The following is a 25080-nucleotide window of genomic DNA, read 5'->3' as shown; positions in this document are numbered from 1 at the left end:
TTATTCTGTGCGAAGCACAAGCAGAAAATAGATGTTTAAATTAATTTTTAAATTATCTCGTTGATCTCGTTTGACATTTTCCAATATTTCCAATAAAATCTACTGAAAATATTTTGTAAAGTTTACAGATTTTTAATAGATATATATTAATTGTGTCAGTACATTGCAGCAGTACGCTAAAACGCCACATCGCATCACGATCTTTCGAAGTTTCAAAACTATATGCGTTTGAATGCCGGCATTTTTTTACCTCTCTTGTTATTCACATTTATCTTTTATAGCCTCATTTTTACTCCACGCTTCGGCATGGAAGTTACAAAATATATGTATATCTCCCAATAAATGCGCTTTTCAAGTGCCATTAAAGCGAGAGAGAATCTTGTATCCAGGTTAACTAGTTTAGCGTAGATTTTTTTGCACTTTCGCAGTCTCTATTGATATAGTAGTTAATCCCTATAATCTTAAAACTCGATTAAAACACAATTGGGCATGAATAAACGGGGAGGAAAAATATGCGGTTGATAATTATGTAACACGGTGTCAAAATATAAAATGTAACAGGATTAAGTGCTTGAGGAAAATTTGTAGTCTGCTCTCTTCACGCGGCCATTTCCTCACGTGAGCGTCCCGTATGCATAATAAACGCAACGGGAGTATTGATAATCGTAACGGGGGCTCGGAGATCGGGCTTTGCGAAGTGGAGCACCACAATCGTTACAAAACTCGGAATATCTCATCTCTATCGCGAGGATACACATGGCGAGATCCAATACGTCGTCTGTGTAATCTCAAACATTCGGAACGGTACGAAGTGCTCAATGGCATAATAGCGTCGAACGGAGAGTTATGTCGTGAATCGACAATTGCATGCGATTGATAAGACAAACTGTCGGTACAGTATTGACGAGTGACCTGCTTAACTCGAGTCCGTTAACCCCTCTTTCGTGACACGATTACAATTATTATTACGACGCAGTGTACAATCGCAGTGCTTTTCTTCATAAACCAAACCGCCGAAAATTGCATATGGTTCAAACGGTAACTATCAACTGTTAATCACATTTCCAATTCCCTGAAACGCGCTTCAATTTTGTTTCAAAATTTGATAGAAGATGCTATTCCACTGTTGTTATTTTATATACCTAAGATTTTCCATTTACCATTTTAATTAAAACCGACGCGTGTTTCGCGAACTCTCGCGTATTTTATTTGCTCAAAAGTTCGCATCAATACAATTGTTGCAAATCGCTTCGAACGCATCTATGCCGTGCGCACCGGTGCGACACGTTCGGAGGAGAAGCGGCGCGATTCCTACTGCTCGCGGAATTTCCTATGCAGCCCCAGAAGGAATTTACTCCTGACAGTCGGCATCCGGCGGTCGAGCGAAAGTTGATCGATGCAATTCTTCGCGCCTGCGAATGAAATAAGACTGCAAGACCCCGCGGGGCACCCCCGCGCAATATCTCGCCTGTCGATACCCATCCGAGATGCGCGCGGAGAACGCATCGGGCCGAGTGATGCAAATACCGTCTGATTTAACCGCACGAACTGCGCACCGCAACTTCCTGATCAAATTTCCCGTAGCACACGATCAAGCCCGCAAGCTGCGGAAGCTTCTCTATCCGTTTTAGCTATACAGAGAGGAAGAAAATGATATATTATCGCCGTCACTATCAACGACAGTGTAGACGTATTGTTGATTTCGCGAGATGTTGCGGAAAACAAATTCCTTCCTCGGCCATATCTCCATCTCAAATCCCTTAACGCATTACCATATATATATAAAACGAAAAATAACAAGGATAAAGAAAATAAATCTTTAAACTGAGAGGTAGATATTGTTTTTCTTTCTTTTTGTTTTTCATCGTTATAATGGCACTGAAAGACATTAACCATGTCACTGGAGGAACTTGGCGAATAATTTTATACATTATACCTATATATATTTTCCGGAGAGTGTAGTTCGACTGAAACAAGTACGGCAAATCGTAATAAAAAAAAAGTAGGACAATGTTGAAGTTCAACGGTGTATCGTTTATAAACCGCTCGCTCACCGCCTTCGTTCCGTTCGTTACATGAAAGAACTCATTAAAAAGTGCATAAAGAGCTCGCATTACTTTGTACCACGACGCGTATGTCATTGCAACTGAAAAATTGTGAGTGGCACATTGTAGAGAAGAGGCGCAATGCCGCCGTTGTGCGAATGTAATTTCTTTTGCCGGTGGAAATTTTCTAGAAAATGTTCTCGAAAATTTTCGCCGCTTAGAACAAAGTATTTTTAAGGGGAGAATATATATAACTATGTCACGCGGGCGCATATACTTGACGCGAGACACTGCCGTGTCTCTTGATAATAGAAATTTGTAATTGACCAAATTATTTTTAGAAACTTTTTTAATTATGACTTTGAAAGATATTAACAGAGTACCAAGATGTCAATAATAATAAATTGTAAAAAATTAAAATTTTTTATTAAATTAGAATAACTTAGTCCGCTTACAGAGCTTAAACAAAGACATTATTTTATTACTTATTTATATTTATAAAATTTAATTAGAAATATTTTAATTGTCAACATTGAAATATCTTATTAAACTAAAAAATTTTTACTACACAATATGACGTGGTGTCAAACGTTAAAGAATTTGATTTGATACGTATAAAAGTATAAATATTTGAAATAAAAAATAATTTGTTTACTATTTTTAATGCGTGAAATAATTGTATATCTTTCATCTATATCTATATTTTATCGTAAAAAACGTTGCTGAAAAAATTTTATGATTACCTGAAATATATATATCAATTGACCTAATTAAGAAAATATTATATTCTGATTCTGATAAATTCAGAAATAATAAATAGAATATTTTAATTTCGTAATATCAAAGTAATCAATAAATACATTTGGGGCGAAACCACAATCAACGAAAATTAATGCACATTATTGAAAAAATTGGATGGAATACGCCATCGCCGTTTGTAAAAAGCTGACGAAATTTCCACGTTGAAAAGAGAATATAACTCGATCGAATCGCGCGCTATCGGGTGTGCTAAAGCAAAACACGCGAACGATTCAAATCGGCATTAATCGCACGGAAACAATAATGGCCCTAGTTTTTTACTGGGCGATCGAATGTTCATTAACGTATCAGCCATCAATCGGAGAACCGCGCTCGGCAACATCTGGGGCTTCCTCCCTCCCTTCCTCCTTCCTTCCTTCTCTACTCGTACCATCCTGATCTCATTTGTTCGCGATTATTCTGGCAACAAATGGGTATAATAATATTAATGGGTGGCGGTGTATGGCATCACTGGCGTTAATTTTGATGCTGATAACCGTAAAACAGTTCCGCGCGTAATAATGGCTATAATTCCGCTAAATCACTTATTATAATGTACTTCGACACGCGTTCGACATGACGCGAAAAATTTACAGCCAATTTTCACTACTGATTTATTATCCTCTCTCATCTCGGGTTATGAACTAATTTGCAGTATGCGTAACGGTATACCCGCGCGCGACGGGCTTAAGCGAAAATATCATGATATTTGCAACTACAATCTCAATTCATTAATGATTTTGAATATAGTAGGGAATTTGAGACATCACAAAATAATGTATTTATATGCAAATACTCTCTATACTTTTAGGTATTTATAGTATCGACTTTGCAATTAATGCAGATATATTTTCATGGACAATATATTTTATATTATAATCCTTAACAAATATTATAGGAATTAGGAAATATTCAACTAGTTACAAGTTACACAAAGCAAAATATCTCTTGTCTTTCGTTGACAAAAAGTCTAAAACTATACAACAATGTTAATACAAATTAACAAAATTAGGCAACAAATTGGAAGTGCAGTCCATTAACAATGTCATTAGTCTATTTAAATCTATTAAATTGTTCTTCGCACGATATCGTCCGCCAGAGAGTTGCAACGGGTGCACCGTGGGGATAACAAAGCGCGTGCAAGAAGAAATCATGCGGGCGGTAAATTATGAAAAGCGTCACGAAGTTGCGGAGAGGACATATTTCTCGGTGTTCTGTAATTTCTTCGTACTTAATTAATCAGGCCGCGGGAGTGCCGGCGACGACGAGGGGTGCGCTCTAAATTAAATAACGGCGCCCGTATTTACGCTCTACTTTCATCAAGCTCGCTTCGGCTGAAGATATTAAAATTGCAGGATTATGCGCGTCGTATCTAATATATTCAACCGACCTCTTAGCTTCGACCTTCGAGTTTGATCGACGAAAGAAATTAACTGCGCCGAATATAGAAATCGTCGCTCTACGTGGACGCGACTCCCTGTTGCGTTTTATTTTGACGTAACGAGCACGTAACAAGGTCTAAAACTATGATATAATAATAATACATATATGTTTCACGCAAAATGGAATTTTTACTTGTAAACATTTAACGCTCATTTATGCGCATATAAAAAAAGATTTGCATTAAATTAGACGTATATGCTTGCTGGCTAAAAAATATGATCAGATAGTGCCGACTTTTTGTCACGAAACAGTGATTTATTTGCGATAAAATAGACGAGCCATATTATAAATACGGAAAGAGACTACTTTGAAATTTTATCATATTTTAGCATGTGAGTTATATGTATATCACGTTATCGAATAAAGACCAAAAGTATTTCATATGGAAATCCGAAAATGTAAATAGCTCGTAGCTCGTGTCAACGTGTCCAAAAAGGAGCTCGCGGGCAACTTTCACAAAAGCCGTAATTGAATCCCTGGCTAGAAAACCCGAGCGTGATAAAAGCTGAGAGCATCAAAAAAAGAGTTCGCGCGGGCACGAAGAAGTCGAAGGACCCGGTACATGTATATTCACTTGTGTGAGCGTTGTACATTTTTATATTAAAAGATACAACTCTCTCTCTTCTCCGTGTCTGGCATGGTGCTTTCAGCTGTGTGACGCATGCGTGCATGACAGGGAGTGTGTCAGCGCGCTTCGTGCCGTCGCGTCGCGTCGCGTCGGTTTCCCCTGTCAAGGGACGGAAACGAAGAGGCCTCGTCAGCGGCGCGTCTCCGCTTTAATATTAATTGTCCCGGCCGTTAATTAATAGTCCCTTCATTAATGCAATTTATAACCCCCCCCCCCCATCCTTCGCGCGTAACGAGAGCCGGGTGTAGACGTGCATCTCTTTGCTCTTTTCCTAACCACAGCTATTTTTCACTCTTACGCTACACACTCGGCATATGAGACGATAATATCGTTGTTTGTCACATAATGAAGTTATCGTTTCAATTTTTCCGCTAAGTATGTCGTCATTGCAGTTAATTTTTTAATTGATGCAATTCCTCAGTTAAAATTAGATAACTTTATTTTAGATTATTTCTGTAAAGATTTACCATGCGTGTAATGTTACGGCGATTTTTTTCTTTGTTGAAAACTGAAGTGACATTTTTTAAATAGAAAATATCAAAGATAATAAACAGCTTTGAGTTGTAATTGATTAAAGAAAAGAAGAAAGATTTTGATGAATCGCTCTTTAAAAGATACGAATGCATAATGAAATTTTATTTTTTAATTAACTCGAAGTTTTTTCGCGTATATATTTGAACAGAGTTTCGAGTTAAAGCATAAAACTATCCAATAAAATTACTAAGTTATTCCAGAACTTTAGAAATTGCGAGATTGCTAAATTTTAGTTTATTTGAAAAATCGTTGTTTTCAATCAGGAATATTGCCTTAATCACCAAATGCGTCTATTGTTAAACATCCTTATGAAATGAATGTATGCCATTATTCACTCTAGAAATCCGAGACTGGTCGATAGAATCCTGACTCATCATTATTTGTAGCCACGTTAAAATTGTATCGATTTCCCATTCACCTCAACTATCACCCTCCATTACCGAGTTGAGTTAAATAAGTTGGACGAATCCATTTCTGACACTGTTTTTGAACTGCATCGCGGTGCGCCTGCAACGTCGAAATATCGAGTTATTTTCTCGCCGGGCGAACCGATCGACTTTACGCGCCAACGCGCTTGCTCGGCATTCTGCGAGGATCCCGGCAGGATAGATGGTGTTTTCTTTGCGTTTCCTACAATATCGGACTAACAGAGAAGGCGTACGACGAGAGAGAGAGAGAGAGGGAGATATCCTCTAACCGCAGTATCAGAGACGCAGGTCATCCGGGTTACTGTCATTCCCGATGAAAGTCGCCGATGTGAAAGCGCTAGGAATCAACCGAGGGATGAACTATACTAGGGTATGTCGATAAATGTGGTATAACAGTCACCCAGAGAAAGTTACGGGATGGCGAAAGGTAAATTGGAATGCGCCCTAAAATGTCGCATGGCGAAGACGACATTGGATTTCCTTTTCGTAGTAGGTAGGAAAGTGCATTAAATTTTATGTGTCGCGATCTTTAACACAGTTAAGCGAATAAACAATTATTTCTACTATTCATACAAAGAAAAATAGCGAGTATTATTGCGAGTATTATTCTTTCATTTAAAAAGTTTCATTTTGCACCTCCTTTACGTGTGAAAAATAATTACATGTTATTTTTTAAAATAATTACTCACAGAAAGTTAAACGTGCGAAGAAAGTAAAAGGAAATTTTATATACATATATATATATATATATATATATATATATATATATATATATATTCTTTTTACCTCTTTTACAATGTTATATTTGAAATATAATTTTTTCTCTTGAGTATCTCTCTCTCTCTCTCTTTGCGTCTAAAAAGCAATATCTTTCTCCTTGAAAATAAATTGTCGCACCGCTTTGAAAACTGAGGCTCTGACAAGGCAACGCGCAAGTACATCGATGATGCTTCAAAAACTTGATGTAATAATGAAAAATTCTCAATTATTGTTTTTATAATAGGAAAAATCTGAAAATCAAGCGGAACAATTTCGGTCAAGCAACGGGCTTTCATTTCAATGTACTTCCGTCGTATCGTCGTATCTGATCTCTTAAATCATTTCCTTCTCATTGTTTCTCCGCCGCACAGTCGTCGTAACTATCATATATGAAATTACGTCACGATCGACTTATAGCTTCCATTCGCCGCGGATTTTACGCGCTAGCTACATTCTTGACCCACATAAAATTCCACCGATCGAGATATTGCTTGCACACACACACGCGCGTCCACACACACACACACACACACACATTTACACATTACATATACCGCAAGAATTATTACTTACGATCGTCCATATAGCATCGATACATATCCGAACCGTAACCGATTCTCGAGATATAATATTACTTATTCGCATATTTTTAAATGCACTTTAAATTGCTCTTTAAATTTATCACGTGGTTTTCCGGGGGAGAAATATAGCGAAATTAAAATAAGCGATCTTTTTCATGAAAAAAAAAAATGGAAACCGATTTTGTACGAGGGAGAAAAAGAGGAGGGAGATGCGAATAAATGTCGCGACGCTGACGTAAAAATTTCCGATGTGGCGAATGTTTGATGCCGGGCGAAGTCTCGTTTGCAAATATTTATATTTCGTTTGAAGGGAGAGAAGTGGAAAGAGGAAGGGAATTTGCCATGCATGGACTGGACATTCTCGATGAAAACAGCGAAACTCTTTCGGCATTTGCGTTTATTTCTCACCTTCCACAACGTATAATATTTTTCCGACAATTCCAAGGTAAATAGCAGGAATTTCAATTAAATTAAAAAGTTTTGATTTATAGCGAAAATAACAAGCTATCTCTTAATTAACGTTTAGTTTATTATTTCTGTCGCGAAAAATACTCGTTGATTTGTAATCGTTTACACTTTACACGATAATTGGAAAGCCTCTGATTAATAACATATGTTAATTTGCTTCTGAATAACTGATATTCATGTACATGGTCAGTAGTAACATTATTACCGTCGTCATTAATAATATTGAGTGCATCTGTGCGCTCCACATATATATTCATAACTGGAGCAAATCTTTTTTAACGTAGGCGTGCTCGTTACACCGGCATACACGTGAAAAACAAGATAGCGCGCGAATCATTATAGATTGTTCGCCGATATGGGGAGCAGTGATGTTACGGCTGGCGCGGGCGCGGCGCGGAATCACCGGATGGCAATCAGCGAAATCAAATAAACCCGCACACGCGGCACGAGAAGAAATCAACGTCGAATAATGATCCATCGATGCGGGTGGTTTGTGAAACGGTTAAAATCAACCAACGCGACGCGAGGCTCGCTCAACAAGTATCGCAAATCCCATTTTCCTGACCGCTCGTCCTACTACTTCACGCGCTTCCTCGCGATTATATTTAGTACACTTTAACTCAATCAATACCTTAATCACAATCTTGCGCGCGCTTTTCTCGTAAAAAAGAATCGTAAACGCCGAAGTAATCGTCGCGAATCGTAATCTCCAATTCATCGATTCATTTATTTGTTCTTTTATATTCGCACGAAAGACACAAAAACATTCGTAATGCTATTAATCAAGGACATCGAGATTTGCAGGCTAATTCAGTGATAATAAAAATAAAAGGACAAATAGATAAAAGTTGATAAATCGTCTCAGACCGATATGGCAAGTTAAAGAATAATTTCGCTGGATTATTTCTCTTCACTTCACCATGGAATTAAGCGTTGGTATTTTCCCCGGGGGGCTAACGTGCGAGAATAAATTCGCGAGACCTTTCGACATTTATGCGGAAATGCTCACTCCTCCGCGAACGAGTCGGTTTAACTCTTCATCCCTGCGCGCCGAAGTTGATATGCAAAGTAGAACGCTCGCGTGCAAAGTGGAACACCACTCGGTGAACTTCTATATCTGATGGCAAGAACGCTCGTGCTGCGAGATAATATCTTTATATGCGGGAATTTCAAGTGAACTATACGCCATAGTAAACGTGAAACGCGAATGTCTTCTCTCTAATCAAAAGGATTTTGTGTCCCTTAATGTGCATTCATCTGAAATGCGTTTCAATAGAATTTAACAACATAATCAACATGGAAATTCTGAGCAACAAATAACAACGGTAAAAAAGGAAGTAATGAATTAATAAATCCTTTTTTTAACGTTAAACTTTTTAATTAAATCTTGACGAAATTAATTCCACCTTTTAAATATAAATCAATCTCATCGATAATATAATTCATTAGAAATTCCAGCATGAAAGTAATGTAGGAGCTGAATGTATGCGTGTATGTGCGCATGTGGTATGTGTGTGGGTGGGAAACCGATAGACATGTATATCGCGAGCGGCGATTAATCGGCGGTTGCAAGAGTGAAGAGAAGATACGCCGGTCTTTTGTTCGATCGTGTTATGTCTTCGAGAGAGCGAAGCGTCTGCGAAGCCGACTGCGCGGCGCGCTGGTAGTGCGAGAGTTGCGAGACGCGAGACCACACTAGTACAGTTACAGTCAGTTGATGACAGAGGATTGCCGGAAAAGGTATCATACCCCTTGACTAAAAATTAGGTATATTACAATTATTTCTGCGAGAGTGTATTTTTTTTTTACAGTAATAATAATAATAAATTAATGTACATAGATACTTTCACGATTAAAGCACATTTTATTTCAATGTGCGCAGATAGCTGAGTTATCGCAATCAATTTTTAGGAGAGTTCCACATTTATTTTACTGTATGTTGAACTGTATGTTTTGTAGTGAATCAAGAAATCGGTGCTACATCACACGGCCGCGGCCGTTGCATATTTGTTTTTTCTGCGTACTGTTGCGCGCACTCGGTCGACATTGACGCCCTATCACTCGCTCACTGTGACTGAGACTGACTCGAGCGGGCAGGTATATAGCTCTGTATTATTTCTCGAAACGCAATCGCGACAAGTATCGTACGATTTCAAATGCTATTATTAACATGCGCGATTAACTGATTTTCACGATTATCGTGATAACCTCATCGTGAGCACATCGAGGTTACGACTTTAAAGCGTCGTCTACAATGGCAGCAGGAGTATGCAGTAAGACATAAGCAGTAAGTTATATTGACCAACCACAGTCGGCACAGTCGACACATTATTCTTGAATTATAAAAATCCCATTAGTTAATAACTTACTGCTTACGTCTTACTGCATACTCTTGCGGCTATTGTAGACGAGCCATAACATTACATCTTGAAACAGATATTTTACTCAATTTATTCATCTGTCCGGTGTTTTTGAATTGAAAAATATATGAATAAATAATCAGTGAACTATATACTATACTGGAATGTGAACTCCAGTTGCTTTGCGACTCTGTCTCTCTCTTTCTGTTTATTTAGTATATGTATATAGTTCACTAGGAATAATACATCCGAATTGTCGATTTAAGTGGTTTAAATGACCGAAAGCGGTGCGAGATATCAATATATCAATTCACTAATAATAAATAATCAATCGTGCAATCGTAATTAAAAGAAAAATTTATTTTGCAAATACTGTTTGCTACAACAAAGGAGCCTGGGAAAAGGAGAAGGAGAAAATATTAGAAGAATCGGACGACGCAACCACAGGGACATCACGAAATAAGTAATTTATTTATTATTTTATTATCACGTATACGAATTAAATAATCGCTAATAATAGTAATAATTATTTTATACACGCAATATTCTTTATTGAAAGATTCATTATTTTTAATTATGCACGCGTATTACAATTGAATATGTTTATGTACTAATATGTCAATGTAATTTATATTTAAACTCCGTATATGAGTTAAATTGTTTTATTTTAATTTAAAGAGTAATGGATCTGTGAAACTAATAAATAGATGTATATTACTTTAAAATGTGAGCTAAAGGAGACCAGTATTAATATTTAATCCTAGATTAAGCGTAATAGCTTATTGTGCACTCGCATTCTCATATGAAGCTAAAATGAAATTCATTATATTAACGCATTGTTTATTACGATTCTCAAAAGCGAACAATTAATCCTTATCGATTAATAGTTTAATTAGGGAGATCTCTATACTTTTCGTGTCTTTACATTTTTTAAGTGTCCGATCATCTGGAATCTTCCAACATCACTATGAAGTTTGCGCCGATTCAGCGCGAGATCCGCTTGCCTGCAACAGAGACAGTCTCATACATCGAACCTCCGCACGTTATACTTTGTTCTGACTCTAAAATTACCCCTGAAGAGATGATAATGACGGCCATTTGTTGGACACTAGGAACACGACCAACGAAGGTGCCCGTGCGCCAGGTGCACATGACACCTGAGCTAGCAAAAGCAGTAGAAATGGCTACTAATATGATCCACTCTGATCAGATCTTAGTCTTTCTTGGCATGGCAGGACTGATGAATATCGTCAAAAGGATCGTCAAATCACCATTTTGGAATGATGAATATCGTGATTTTCGTGAATATCTCATCAATAGATGGCAAGATGTTTGTAGCACAACCGAAATAGAAAACATCTTTACATCGGGTGTAGTTTTGCGGGACCGAGTCACGACCTTTATTGACACATTAAAGATTTGGCAGGTTTGGATTAAATCGAGACCTGCACTCTCCAGAAACCTCCTTGTTGCCGCCCTGGACCTTCCGGAAAGATCTCCTATGCTTGTGAAAACTGCGATGGCTAAAGTAAAAATAGAGATTCAATATTTCGGCATGGAGATGATACTAAAGATGGATGCCTTCGTGTCTTCACAACATATAAATGTAAATAAAGCCATCTTCGTCCCGGATATCGCACAACAAGCTGCGGATCTCAGAAAAGCTATAGACGAGTTACGCATAAGATATGGAGATCGTTTCCCATATTTGAAAATTTACAGGCTCGAAGGAACAGATCGCCTCAATTATAAGAAATACCCAGATCTTTTCTATGCAGTTATTGCCACCGGAGTTGCTAACAATAGAATAAGCCTTGATAGCGTAAGGCATATTTTGATAGATTTGCAGACTCGTACCGATAGACATATCATAGATGCTGAAGTAAAGAAAACGCTGAAATCCGAGATACTTGATGAAGTAACTATCGCCAATCTCCGTTGCCTTAATATTGAGCCGCGTCTCTTCTGTCAGCGTCGAGAAGAAAATGATTATGAAAACGAAATGCTTAGTATTGAAGAGCCAAAAGATTAAATAAATGCAGAAACTTATTAACGTCTTATTGTACGTTAAAATATCAACTAATTGCGAGATATATCAGTTGCTCGAAATTTATAGGACAATCTCATAAGTATGAATAATAAAAATAACAGAAAATGTATCAGCCAGAGCGATTATTTATTTTTGCATAAGTTCGATGGAAAGTAATAAGTGATGATAGGATGATTTTCACGAAAGAGATATTATGTCTCCAAATTTATAGTAAGAATATTATCTTTTACACTTTTTACCAAGCATGATCTTTTACATATAGACAAGATTTTCAGGAAATTTGAAATGCCATGAAGGTATGATATATTAATGACATTATTTGGACAATTTTAGTATCAAATGCATTATAATAGATTAAATTTCACTGTGCATTTTAATTAACGAGCCCGTTGCTTAGATAAATATTTAAAAAAGAAAAAATAAGTAAAATAGAACTATAACAAGTAGTAATATTTTTAATATGTGATACTTTTATCTAAACTATTTTATGGCGTTTTTATTTTATGGACGATGAAAATTGGAATAAGATATTTATGTATTCTATATGTATGTTTATGTCAAATAAGAAAATAAATTAGTACCTATCATTTTACATTAAACGCTTTATTAAGAAAAAACGATTAATATTTAAATATATTACTCTAGTTTATTTTTTTTACATTTTTTAAACTATATATTTAATGAAACATTTAATAAAAGTTAAAACCTTTTTTTTTATCAATACAATGGATATTTAAAAAAGTATGATGTTTCGGAAACATTAATATCGTGCGAGAATTATAAAATACAATTACAGTGACGGGCGCATTAGCGAGAGCGTAGCTCCAGTGTTATGTAGCTGCATTGCCATCACACTGAAGAACGTGATAGAACCTTGCCGCTCATTCATTTTCCGACCTCAGAAGGATCAATGTCACTTATTAATGAGCGTACTTTATACCCGTCACCCGTGACCAAGTTTTGAAGCACTTTGAAGATCGCGATTTCTCCAACGCTCCCGCGTGAAAAATGCACGACGCTCGGCGAGGAAAAAATATCCTTCGTAAAGCTCGGGCAATACCGACTGCATGACTGTAATATCTTGTAGCTAGATAACTTCCCACGTCGAAAACTTTCGCGGCGAACTTTTTCCCGATTGCGGACTACGCCGCGCCTGTATAACTCCTCCTCTCTTCCTAGACCGTCTCCCGAAACCGCGTCAAAGGACGTTAATTCGCTGTTATTTTCTCAAACTCGTTTCGCTGAGCGAGCCCAAGTTCCAAAACGACTTGCATTGTCACGCTTCGGCGATAACCACGAGGAAAGGATTATTAACGACTGAGTTGCCGTCTTAATAAGAAAGCGACGAAAGGCTCGCGATATCTCCCAAGAGAGAAACTGGTGAATTTTTAATAACTAATTTTACGATGTTGCACACGCTTTGGGTGATAGCATTGATTAATATTCAAATTTGCTAAACGAGAAAATGAGAATATTCTTTTATAAGAGCCGTGATTATAATCGAGAAGCGTGATTATAAGAAATAATCGCGCAATAATTGTCGTATTGTCAGTAGTAAAACACAATATTAGTCAGACACGGCAAATGTAAACGCACAAATATAAGCATATTAGTTGAGTAATTTATTGTGTCATGTTTTTATTAACATAAAAAATTAATCTGACAAAAATAAAAAAGTATTGATCAGCTTATCATTAATAAAATTATTATTTAAACAAATATCACATTCTTCTAACGAAAGACATATACGAATGTAGGCATTAAAAATGGTAGGATCATTTGAACTTCGAACTTCTAGTTATTTATTAAATTAAATAACATTTTGACAAACAAACATATATATGTATGATTAATTAAAAAAGATGTCGAGATAAATAAAAACTTTTATATACGTTAACCTGATATAGACGCATCTAAATAAAAAATGTTTACTATGACTTTATGGTGATTGGTTTATTATATTATTTAACGACGTACGTTTTATTATTTGCATTAAAGAGCTTTTATCAAACTTTGTGAAATTGCCGGTCGCACTAGCTAAGAGCATTAGCAGCGATCTGAAGACGTTATGTCTAAACCGCGTCATGCAAGCGAGAACAGCAGCCATTTCACTATTTCTCTTGAGGATGCTTCTACCGGGCATATTGTCCGGCTACGACAATCAAGCTTCGATTTCCGACCCCGACCGCCATTTCGTGCGACATTTCGCTCTTAAACGCCGCTTTTGGAGCGAAATGGACTTTTTTCGGCCCGTTGCTTCCGCGACAAATCGCGCGCCGATCCCTGCCTCGTATCGACTATGCGAAACTGGCCAATTGCAAGGAAAATACGACAAGGCGACGAGAATCCTGCGCTTTATCTGCCGTAAAACGAAACAAGGGTGCAATTTTTGTTACCACATTTGCGTTAATTCAATAAAAACTACCGACAGCTTCAATTATTCAGATTTAATCGAGGATTTAGTAGATTACGAAATTTAAAGCAAAAGCGACATTAGTGTGCGGTGTAGCTATAAACTTTGAGTTTATTCTCATGCATTTTAATTATAATTAACACATATAAATATATTTATAAAAATTATATAGTCCAACATTATGCATAATAAAGAATTATTTTCTTTTAGAGATTGTTATCTTACGTAACTACAAAATATAAAACTACAATGTAAAAGAGTACTTGATTCACCGTGTAGAACTAACGGGAAATCACTGCCGCGCTGAGACAACTTCAAAAGTTATCGTTGTAATGTAAATAGAGAAAGAAAGTTTTGCGGTCGGTCAGCAAAAACAGTATATTGCTTTGCTCCCACGCGCGTTTTCCTGTGCACCCTATTTGTATTTTTTCATTTTTATCCAAATAACGTTTCTCTTTCGCGAGGGACGCGAGAAAACACGTTGGATTCTTTATTTTGTGAGAACGACTATTTTCCAAGCGTACTTTTCGTGGGAATAAAAATTGCGGATTTTACAAAGCTGAAAGAGGAAAATGCATCGCTGAATATAGAATGCGAGGGGAAAAAAAGATACGCGTAGCTGTCGTTTCAATAGCGGATGTATCTCGAAATTTCGGTCGAGTGCGTAAAATCACATGTATAACATAGATAACCTTCTAATAGTTATTTATGCTCATTTTCACATGGATTGTCGCTACGTTAAATATTTGTCGCAGTATTACTTATTAACGTTAATAAGTACTGCATTCGCAGTGCACAACACATGTATATTGCACGCGAGCGCAAATAACAGCCACAGCTGGCTAAAACGATTTTTTATTAAAACGCATGAAATGTATTTGCGCGAGAAAGAGTTTATTAGTAAAATACCGCATATCAATATTTATGTCGATAAAATATATAATATTTAATTATCAATATCTATATTATATATTGTATACTACATTGTAATCAGATAGATATGAATACGTGTGACTACGTCAGTATAGATTTTTTATATAGTCCCGTTTCGATGCCTTTTTCTTTAATTATTTCGATTCTTTCACACGCGGAAGCACGCGAATGACGAGGTACCGGCCAAACGGAACAAACCGAGAACGGACAATCGGTGAAACTTCTGGACGCCATTGTGCCGCAAGACAATCGACACTCCCGGGGTCTCCTTAGAAAGCATTGGCACAGCTCGATAGAATTCTTCCTCGAATTAGTTACGCCGGTGGAAGACTGGGCGTGCACGTCGGAAATTCGACGACGATACCGTGAAATTCCGGCAGTGGCCCGCGGGATAATGCCCGGAATTTCGAATCGGACAATGGCGCGCGTCGAATCTTGGCAAATGACTTTGCGCCGCTACACTCGTAAACGGAATCCGCGACCGATCACTTTGAATCGGTATGCATCAACGTGGAATTCACGCCTTGTTCAGAGCGAATGTACGCGAGACTCTCGGATCCATGTCATCTAGTTAAAACAACAAAGGTCTCACAGAACATTTCGCTCGATTTTAGTAATATTGATCTGCATACTGAGAAAAAAATATTTTGGATTTTAGTAAATATTAGTTTGCATACAACTGTGACTCTATTTATTAAAATAAAAAAAATTTTTTTTTATTAGTATATTTTTTTCCCAGTGAATACACATATACTAATAAAAAGGAAAATTTTCTTCATTTTAGTAAATAGAGTCACAGTTATATGCAAACTAATATTTACTAAAATCCAAAACATTTTTTTCTCAGTGCAGTCTGTTTTGTTTCGAAAGATATTCGAATTTAAAACTTTCGATAGCCTCACTGCTATGACAAATAAAATAGCTCATTAATTGATACTAACATAATGTTGTTTATTTACAAACAAGTTTATAAATAAATAATAATAAATAATAATAAATTAATTAATAATAATAAGCAATAAAATATGCGATAACTTTAAAGGAGATAGAATAGGTACAACAATAAAGTAGATTTTTCTTACAAAATATCAGGATTTCAACAGTCTTGTGACAAATGGTCCAAAACATTGTGGAAATTGTTATAGTAGAGTCAACCAATCTCTCCTATACAGAACACTTGTCCAAAAGCGGGACATAAGACGTCTAAAAGACGTCTTTTAGACGTCTTACTAAAAGATGGCTAAAAGACGTCTTATGTCCCCATTTTGGACATGGTGCTGTCTCGGCTCTTAGGTTTTCACTTCGCGTTTATCAATCGAGGAAATCCCTTCTGTGTGTGTGTGTGTGTGTGTCGCACGCAACGCATGAGGATTACTTCATCATCGTTAAAAACAAGGAAGGCAAAGCGGATATACAAGATACACGAAATAATGAATCTGTCTAGCGACAGTTAGTTAACTCATCTTCAGGGTTAATCTGACATTTTTTTCTCCCATTATTAGATTTTAGATCGACATTGTAAACAGGGCTTAAGTTTTCCGCTCGGGGAATTCCGCGAAGACGGTAAACAGGTCGCTATGTGCGGATTGCTTGTGTGGAAAACGATTGGCTCACGTTTGTGTATTCGTGTTTGCGTGTGCATGTTGTGTATATAGGTCCAATTCATATCGCCGTAGCCGTAGACTCGTTTAGGAAGATAATAGAGAGGGTGAATAAGAAGGCCAGAGAGAGAGAGAGAGAGAGAGAGAGAGAGAGAGAGGGACAATATCCGAAAATTCTTTCTTCTCTTCATAAGCCATCTTATCGGCTTACCGGCCGTTAATACCCTACCGCGGCCTCATGGAGTTATCGACGAGCAAGAAGTTTCGTCGACTTTGCCCGCTTGTTCCGCCCCGTAGCCGAGAGTTCTTACAATTTCCTTCTTTGGGAGGGAGGGGGTTACAATCAAGCCCGTATAACGCTACCGTACGAAATTCAAGTAGCTTCTTCCTCGCGAATCAGCCTTCTATTAACTCCCGAGAGCATTTGGTGGGATTCCGCGTCTGTTTCTGCTCGTTTGCCACGAACGTTTTCTTTACGAAGGCAAGCTATTCGCGTTTTCTCTTCACGTTACTTGGAAATGCCACTGTTCACCATAAAACGCGTTTAGATATACATACAGTTGAACTTTGCGCTTGATTAAATCTCATACCAATAAACCTATTTGTCATAATTGACCATCAATGCGAAATTCTTATTTAAGAAACGTTAGAGATCTCGTTTCTATTCAAAGTTTGACAATTGCTTGAGATAAAAGAGAAAAATGCGCATAGCGTGATTACTTTCATACCCGATAAAAACAGTCACGTCACATCCACGTCGAATCCACGTAATTTCGTCGAATCCACGTAGCAATAACGTGGATCCACGTACTGTTTTTATCGGGTAGGAGATACTCTGGGCAGTTCAACATCAATCTTTACATTGTATACTTTAAATTGTCCAGAAGAAGCGTTGATTACCGTTTTTCGCCAAATTGTTGAAAATTGCCTAAATTTTGTTTATGCACACGCATCGTTCACGCGCGTCTTATAGCTCATCGTATCACTTGCTGTTCGCCGGATGTGCATACGGTCTAACTCGAGCGTGTATAAGCGGCATTCAAGCTCAAACATTGCGGTCGCGTACAGAAAAAACCGGCGCGCCCGCTTTCGCCTGCGGTGGTGGATTTTAATTGAATGCGCACGCGTGTTTTGACACGCGCGGCACGTGCCGGGAAGGGGGGGGTGGCGTCGGGCTCCAATATTTGCTTTCAAGCACAGAAATTGGGATCGCCGCGGTGGATCCCCGCCGCGGCTCGCGGCTCGCGACGCGGAAACGGGTTTTGTTTGCGCGGCTTTTATTCGCGCCACTCGTGCTACGCCCTGTGCCGAAACGAAGGTGGATGTGTTTAGCGGTTCTCGTTTAATTCTCGCCCAAACAGCAATTGTGTGTGAGCCCGCTCCTCCGCACTCGTTTCCGTCGAGTGTGGTCTGGAGTGCTAAATATACCGCCGAGCTGTCTCGTATACGCGCGTGTACGATCGTCGACAGTGCGCTGTAACGCGAAACATTCGATGAATCGCTATCCCATTGCGCGAATTAAAAAAAAAAGGAGTGATAGAGGGGAAAAAGAGAACAGGGTTGATATAAGAGAATTCGGATATCCACAACGGGCCGAGAGCAAATTTATTTGATCGGCTTGAAAACATGTACACAACGGATCTCGTTGGTCAAACGCGTGTTGACAAGGCTGTGGCCATCAGCTGATTGTATCCGTGGACGTTTACCGAAAATTTTTCGAACTGCTCTAAAAGCACAGATAGTTGATTGAACTAGAACCGTCATATAGTGCACAGAAAAAAAGAATATTCTTAATTTGAAAATATATCTTTAGTTTCAACCGAGATTTCAACGTGGAAATCTTGAAATGAGATTATATTACGTTAAACGAAGAAAACTTGCTTGAATAAAGTTATTATATAGTACAACCAAGAAAAAAATGTTGAAATTCATATAAGAAGATTAGAGTGGTTTTGCTTATAATATCTATAATATAATTATACTTTATTTAAGCAAGTTTTCTTCGTTTAAGGCAATATAATTTCAAGATTTCCACGTTGAAACTAAAAATATTTTCAAATCAAGAATATTCTTTTTTTCTGGTGTGCATAATTATTGGAGTGCATGCGAGTAATGTATAGATTAATAGTAAGTTTCGCAATAAAGGGAAAGCTGTAATCAAATATAGTTTTTATTATTGAAGCTTTTTATCGAAAACTTGTCGTTCAATTTTTAACTTCGAGAAATGCAATGCTCTGTCATTTCAATCAGAATGTGATACTGTAAGCTAAAATCGCTCTCTGTATTGCTGACTCTGCATATAGCGCATATACATATATCGACAGGAATTGTATGTGGGTCAGGCACCATATTCGGCGACTTGGTCTCGTTAAAATCCAGTTTCGCGGCGGTGGACGTGAAAGGGCGCGAAGGTACGAGGCGAGGTGAGACGGAGATGTCCGTGCCGTCGTTCCCGTTCCATAACACACAAAGGTGCTGCTGCAAACTGAGTTGCCGAAACTCCGGTCTCGGAAAGCGTATGAGAGGAGAGATGTCGAGGTGAGTGACATGCCACCTGTCGAGGAGGAACGCGGGAGGGATTAGTGCAGCTTCTCGTGGCAGTTTCGTGACCGGCTGACTCTCGTCACCGCACTAGTGTCGAAGCAGATACGCCTGTCGTGCGCGACCTGCATGTAGTACGTGCGTACACACTGTGTATTCTCCGCCGGGACGAATTAGTATTTATAAGGAGACCGGGAAATTTCGCGGGCCGTTGCTCTGGGATTCTGACCTCGATGAAGACGTGAGTTTCTAACACTGTGTGGTACATAGTCGTAAGTTACTTATCTGATAATCTTGTTAGGGTGGAAATATCTGTGTTCTTTAAATTTATGTATTAACACTATCGTAAGAAGAAGATTGCTCGTTAATAATGAGCTTCGCTTTGTTTTATATATTTTTCTGGCTGTTCCCGTTATTCTTAGTGTTATCCGTAATAATCGCATAAAAATGCGTGAATTACCGCGATGAATTGTCTGAATTATTGCGTAGGTATTGAGCATTTATCTGATATCTTAGATACCTTTTCTTGCAAGAAGCGGAAAAGTTTGTCTTTTTAAAGAAAGATCTCATCAAGTATTAAATATAAGAATATTAGCTTTTTATTAGAGTTATTTTAATCTGAAATTTATAGCGATATCGTAAATTAGCGTAAAATCAATGAACGTTTCCGAATATCTGAATCTCTGAATCAATCGCTGAGTATTACACGTGAGATCGGAGGTAAATTATAGATCCGTCATCGCACATCGCGTCGCAGGCAAGAACTCTCAGGTCATCGTGCGCTCTGCTGAATCGATCTCTTCTTCATGGCGTGAATTGAACGACGTTCCAACGTGACTGGTTGAAACTTTGATATTCCAAAATGCTTCTGCTCCGAAATCGCAAGAAGAACGGGAGAAAGGTTGACGATAGTTCCGCTAACCGACTGCACAGCTACTCCGCTACGTCGATAACAGGTGACTGCATTCCGTACACTCGGCTGCGCGGATATACTACGTGCATATACTTTATATGCAAGCGCTGAAGGTGCATTGAATCGTCAAATTACGTTTACTCACGCCGCCGATTCCCGTTTATTTTCGCGAGTAGCCCGAGAATTTGATATCGCGCTAGGAGCCGCTCGCGTATACAAGGATTTATTGAAATCGAAGACTCCGCATGACATCGAGATATTAAAGAATAAATCATTCCGCGCATTGTGAGAAAATGGGAGAGAACAGCTAGAATAAATAGCAAAATATGCTCTATATTTTCTATAATAATAGTAAATTACACAATAGGGTTATATAAATATAAAATAAAAAGGAAACTGTTTTGTGTATGAATGTGTGCATCATTGGTTGTCAACAAGTTAACAAAGCGACTAACCGATATTTTGTTTAAAAGAAAAAGTCTTTTCGCCACACGGTAAGTTGCGGTACATCGTTAAAACAGCGCAAGATTGCACGCGAAAGCAATAATTAGATTAAGCGACAAGAAAAACATGTTGATGCCAGGCAACTAGCTTTTTAAGAAGTATGTTGCGGCGGCAACTTATTTATTGTATAGTAACTCGATCGTAGCATGCAACGTATTTCCGTACTTCATCGAAGTTGTAACTTAACCCGCGTCGTTTGCCGTCGTAAAATCCAGTCACGCCCCGAAGGGCGCTTTTATGATGTAAGTACCGCATAAAGTTCATCTTCGGGCTGTAAACTCGCCTTTTTCGGCGTTGCAAATGACAACGGATCTTCGAAAAATATAAGTATGTTCTTATTCGCGTTTCATAAAGTATATATAGTCACTGTTCCGATTCTCGCTCAACTATCACATTCTCACGACTCTGCTTTAGATAATACACATATAAATAGGTTAAGAACAATTTATTAACGAATAATGTTTCTAAAAATTATTAAAAATTATTTTGTCAACATATCTGTCAAAAATATTTTACACTGACAAATACTTATTTTTTAATTTATTTGGGAATATTCTTTTTTTACTTCTATGCAGTTGTATGCTCGCTACGGTAATATTTTTTAATATTTTATTGCAACTTGCAAGATTTTTTACCGAACTAAAATTATAATTTAAAATTTGAGGCAAATTTATCTACGAAATTGAAATAATACAAAGTTGAGTTAACAGGGGTATTCGCTTATTTGTTACGAAACACGATATTATTTTGCGGTACAACGTGCTGCATAGCGCGGAAGTTTAAATTGCCTGGTGTAAGTTGACCCGAATCGTTCAACATCATAAAATCCAGTCACGCTCTGAAGGCGGCTTTGGGATATAAACGTGACGTAAAGTCGGTTTCTTTGTCGTAAACGTGCTTTTTCAAGACGGTATAGCGACTATAACGGAAACATATTTATTTACATTTGTTACGTAACCGCTTACGCGTTCTGCGATTCTCTTCAATCTACGAGACGACAGTCAATCATGTTCTTTCGAACTCTCAACGAAGAAAAGTCGGCTACGAGTCGATCACATCTCGGACTACGCCAAGATAATAATTCGACGTATCGCGGTGCAGCGTGCGTGGTGGCATCTACAAAAGTTTAAATCTCCGTCGAGTTCATCGCGCGCAGATGCCGCGGGTACAAGTCGCGTCGTTGAAGACATCGTGGAGTCAAGTCACGCTCCGCAGACGTCTTTATGCCGGGGCTGCAGCATAAAGCCGGTCTCATCATAGTCAAGTGCGCCTCACCCGCAGTTCGGAAGTGCTAGGGTCGGGAGGGCGGGAAGGGTGACAAGAAGAAATTCCGAGTAACATGCAAAGCGGCCGACGAGCCCCATCCATCGACGGATTAGCATAAAAATTGCAACAAAGGAATGCGAATCCTGCGGAGCCTATGGGCTTCGCTCGCGCGCCTGCCGCGCCGTTGCGTTGCCGATCGACCGTCATTCCAGCCAGGTGTCGGAAATGGTACAAAGAGTAATCAACGATCGACGAGCGCGCATCGTGCATCAGCGATAGAACGGGGATGAATATCTCAGTTGGCGGAAATTGTCCTGACAACGAAGCCCGGAAGAAGACGCGAGAAATATATCGTCACAAATATGTCAACGCGAAGATCCGTAGGTATCGTAGAATATATCAACGCAATGGATATTTGTGTTAGGCGACCGACTCTTTTTGCTCTGTGTTTATTAATTTTTACAATCTTTAGACTGCCGGTATATTTTTATTAAAATATAGTGTCCTTTCTTCCTCAAAAGTTTATCTATATAAATAACATACGCAGAACATTGCGCAGATTTCGAAATTTGTTTCAGAGCCACAAAAATGACTTTCGCGGCAGTCAAAAGAATATTTGTTTCTTTCGAACGATTTCGGAACAGTAGCACTAAAGTATCTACTTATATTAGTACGTTTATCGTTACTACTTATCGTTTACTCGTGCTTATTTACCGATGGCAAATGAAAGAACTTCCTGCGACTGCGAGATGCATCTAAGACGGTTTTTCCTTTTCTTCGAAACAAATGGCGGTATATACGAGTATGTTTTTGAAATGTACTTTTCAACGGAAATTTTCGACGTTATCTGTCTTTATATCTTATCTCCTTCGTAGAAAAGTTTGAAGAAAAATTTCATTTAGAGAGTTAATGGAAAATAGGTCGCGAGATACTCGAAGCATTTCCGTTTTTTGCTTCGCAGTTCCTACGCAGAATGCAACGCAAAGTTGAAATCGACGCAGTAATATAAGAAAGTCTCGCGAAGTACTGCGGAAAGGAAGGCATTTCTCTCTTCCTCATAATAATTGTGCCTCTCTCTCTTGTAAGAATATCAGATCGTAATCTCTAACTTTCAGCGAAATTGAGAACATCGTCTTCTATCGGCGCATCGCTAAACGTATCTTTCGGAGTTAAAAGCATTTCGTTGCATGCGAGAAAAAAAGAGCTCCGTTCTTTCTATCTGAAATCGATGTCTGAAAAAAGGCGCCGAAATAAAATATCATATCGGATATAGCGTATCGCCAGCCTCGCTCTTTCTCTTAATCAGAAAATGTGCGGCGCGCTTTCAACTGGGAATTTTCTGCCACGGCTGAAAAAGGAGATATACTCTATGAAGTAAATAATGCTAAGTAAAGCAAATAAATAAAGCAATAAGTAAAGCTATAAAGTAAGCGAATCGAGTACGGTATTGTTTCAACAATGCAGTTTCCTGTTTCCCAATCGGAAAGGCTGTCACTCAGAAAATACTAATGAAAAATATTACTAATACAATACAATAATAATACTTACACATAAATGCAACTCTTTGTTAATAAGAGAAATTTAACTTAATTAATATTGTGCAGATTCTAAACTTCGGCAGATTCCAAATTCAAAACATTCGCTTTTTTTATGATAATGTGCCGTCTAGGTATCGCGATAATAAAAGTAAAAGTTATCTTCCTGTAATAGCGGAGATTACGGAATTTTAAGTTTTCCAGTTTAATATCTAAGTATAACCTTTCCTTTTACAAATCCATTTACATACGGAAATTTCGCACGGTGTTGACCTCGATCTTTTTGGCCCCTACGAAGAATCGTGTTAAATTTCAATTCCGCTCGCAAGATTTTGTTCGTAAGTTTTGGAATCTATTCTATATCAGTCGTATTTCTCGTCAAAAATAGTATTTATATAGTATATGTATAGTAATATATAGCAATAGATTTCAAGATAGCACTGTAAAAGACCACGCGGTTAATTTAAATATTTGATTATTAAAATTAAAAGGTATCGACCGACAAAACAAGACGAAATCTTTATCTGAAAACCTCGAGTTATTTGAGACTTAAAATATGAGAGAGAGAGATATTTCTCTTTAATATTTATCGTTATTGCTACTATTTAGAGAATTGGCACGATATTAATTAATACATATTTTTACAGGACTATTGCTATTGTACAAGATTTTACAAGACACTGATCAATTTATAAGGTCCCCTCTATCTTCGATTTTTCATTATCGACATTCTGTCGTCTCTCAGCAGAATACCTGGCCGCTTTTGCAAGGAAAAAAAATTCGAGTTCCCATTTTAAGCGGGTCAGACACTTCGCCGCTCGCACATTCATGAGGCAAATTACGCGAGACAGCACAGTTTTAAGCGAATGGAGTTTCTGAATGGCGCGATATGCTCATGCAAGAATTTCCGCATCTTTTCTTTCCTCATCCAATCAATTTAATAAAGCGCCCGCGCAATAAAATCCAGGTTACCGGGTGAAGGTAGTGTAATAATTATCATCAATATCCTCTCACCCGGTCTCTTTCTAGCGTCTATGCAACGACCTCTTCGGAAAAAAACTCTTCGATTAATAACCCGAGAGCTCCCATAACGACGTTAAAGCGCGCCGCGAATCTTTTTTGAGTATACACGGTATCTACCTTTTGCATAACAATACAACGTCTTTGTTGACGATGGCGACGCTTCACCGCGAGAGTTCTTAAACAAAGAATAAAATTCGCTTCATGTGAAAATATGAAGTAAATTTTACTTCCTCCGACACCTCCATTACGAAAGATGA

General features: G+C 38.0%; 2 protein-coding genes across 8 annotated transcripts in view; both read left to right on the top strand.

The window, feature by feature from the left end:
* Dpr1 (defective proboscis extension response 1) overlaps positions 1-25080 on the top strand; it is a 337775-nt gene that overhangs the window by 229606 nt on the left and 83089 nt on the right. The window contains exon 1 of one of the 6 annotated variants that reach the window (XM_071780144.1): positions 19229-19579. The exons of 4 other annotated variants lie outside the window; for them this stretch is intronic. The gene's annotated coding sequence lies outside the window, so the exon portion shown is untranslated. One more of the 6 variants, XM_071780145.1, reaches the window with a different exon arrangement.
* Positions 9390-12680, top strand: LOC139814121 (uncharacterized). Of its 2 annotated transcripts, XM_071780152.1 has the most exons (4): positions 9390-9451; positions 9644-9793; positions 10435-10507; positions 10980-12680. In XM_071780152.1, coding segments are annotated over exons 3-4 (1098 nt in total). In that variant the 5' UTR covers positions 9390-9451; positions 9644-9793; positions 10435-10506; the 3' UTR covers positions 12077-12680. The 2 variants fall into 2 exon arrangements, with proteins under 2 accessions (XP_071636253.1, XP_071636254.1); XM_071780153.1 differs by lacking the exons at positions 9390-9451; positions 9644-9793 and having other exon boundaries at positions 10415-10507.

The sequence above is a fragment of the Temnothorax longispinosus genome, chromosome 6 (assembly GCF_030848805.1).
Source record: "Temnothorax longispinosus isolate EJ_2023e chromosome 6, Tlon_JGU_v1, whole genome shotgun sequence".
In the NCBI taxonomy this organism is placed as follows: Eukaryota; Metazoa; Arthropoda; class Insecta; order Hymenoptera; family Formicidae; genus Temnothorax; species Temnothorax longispinosus.
Note: the sequence above shows the minus strand (reverse complement) of the source record. Positions and strands in the feature narration are given on the sequence as shown.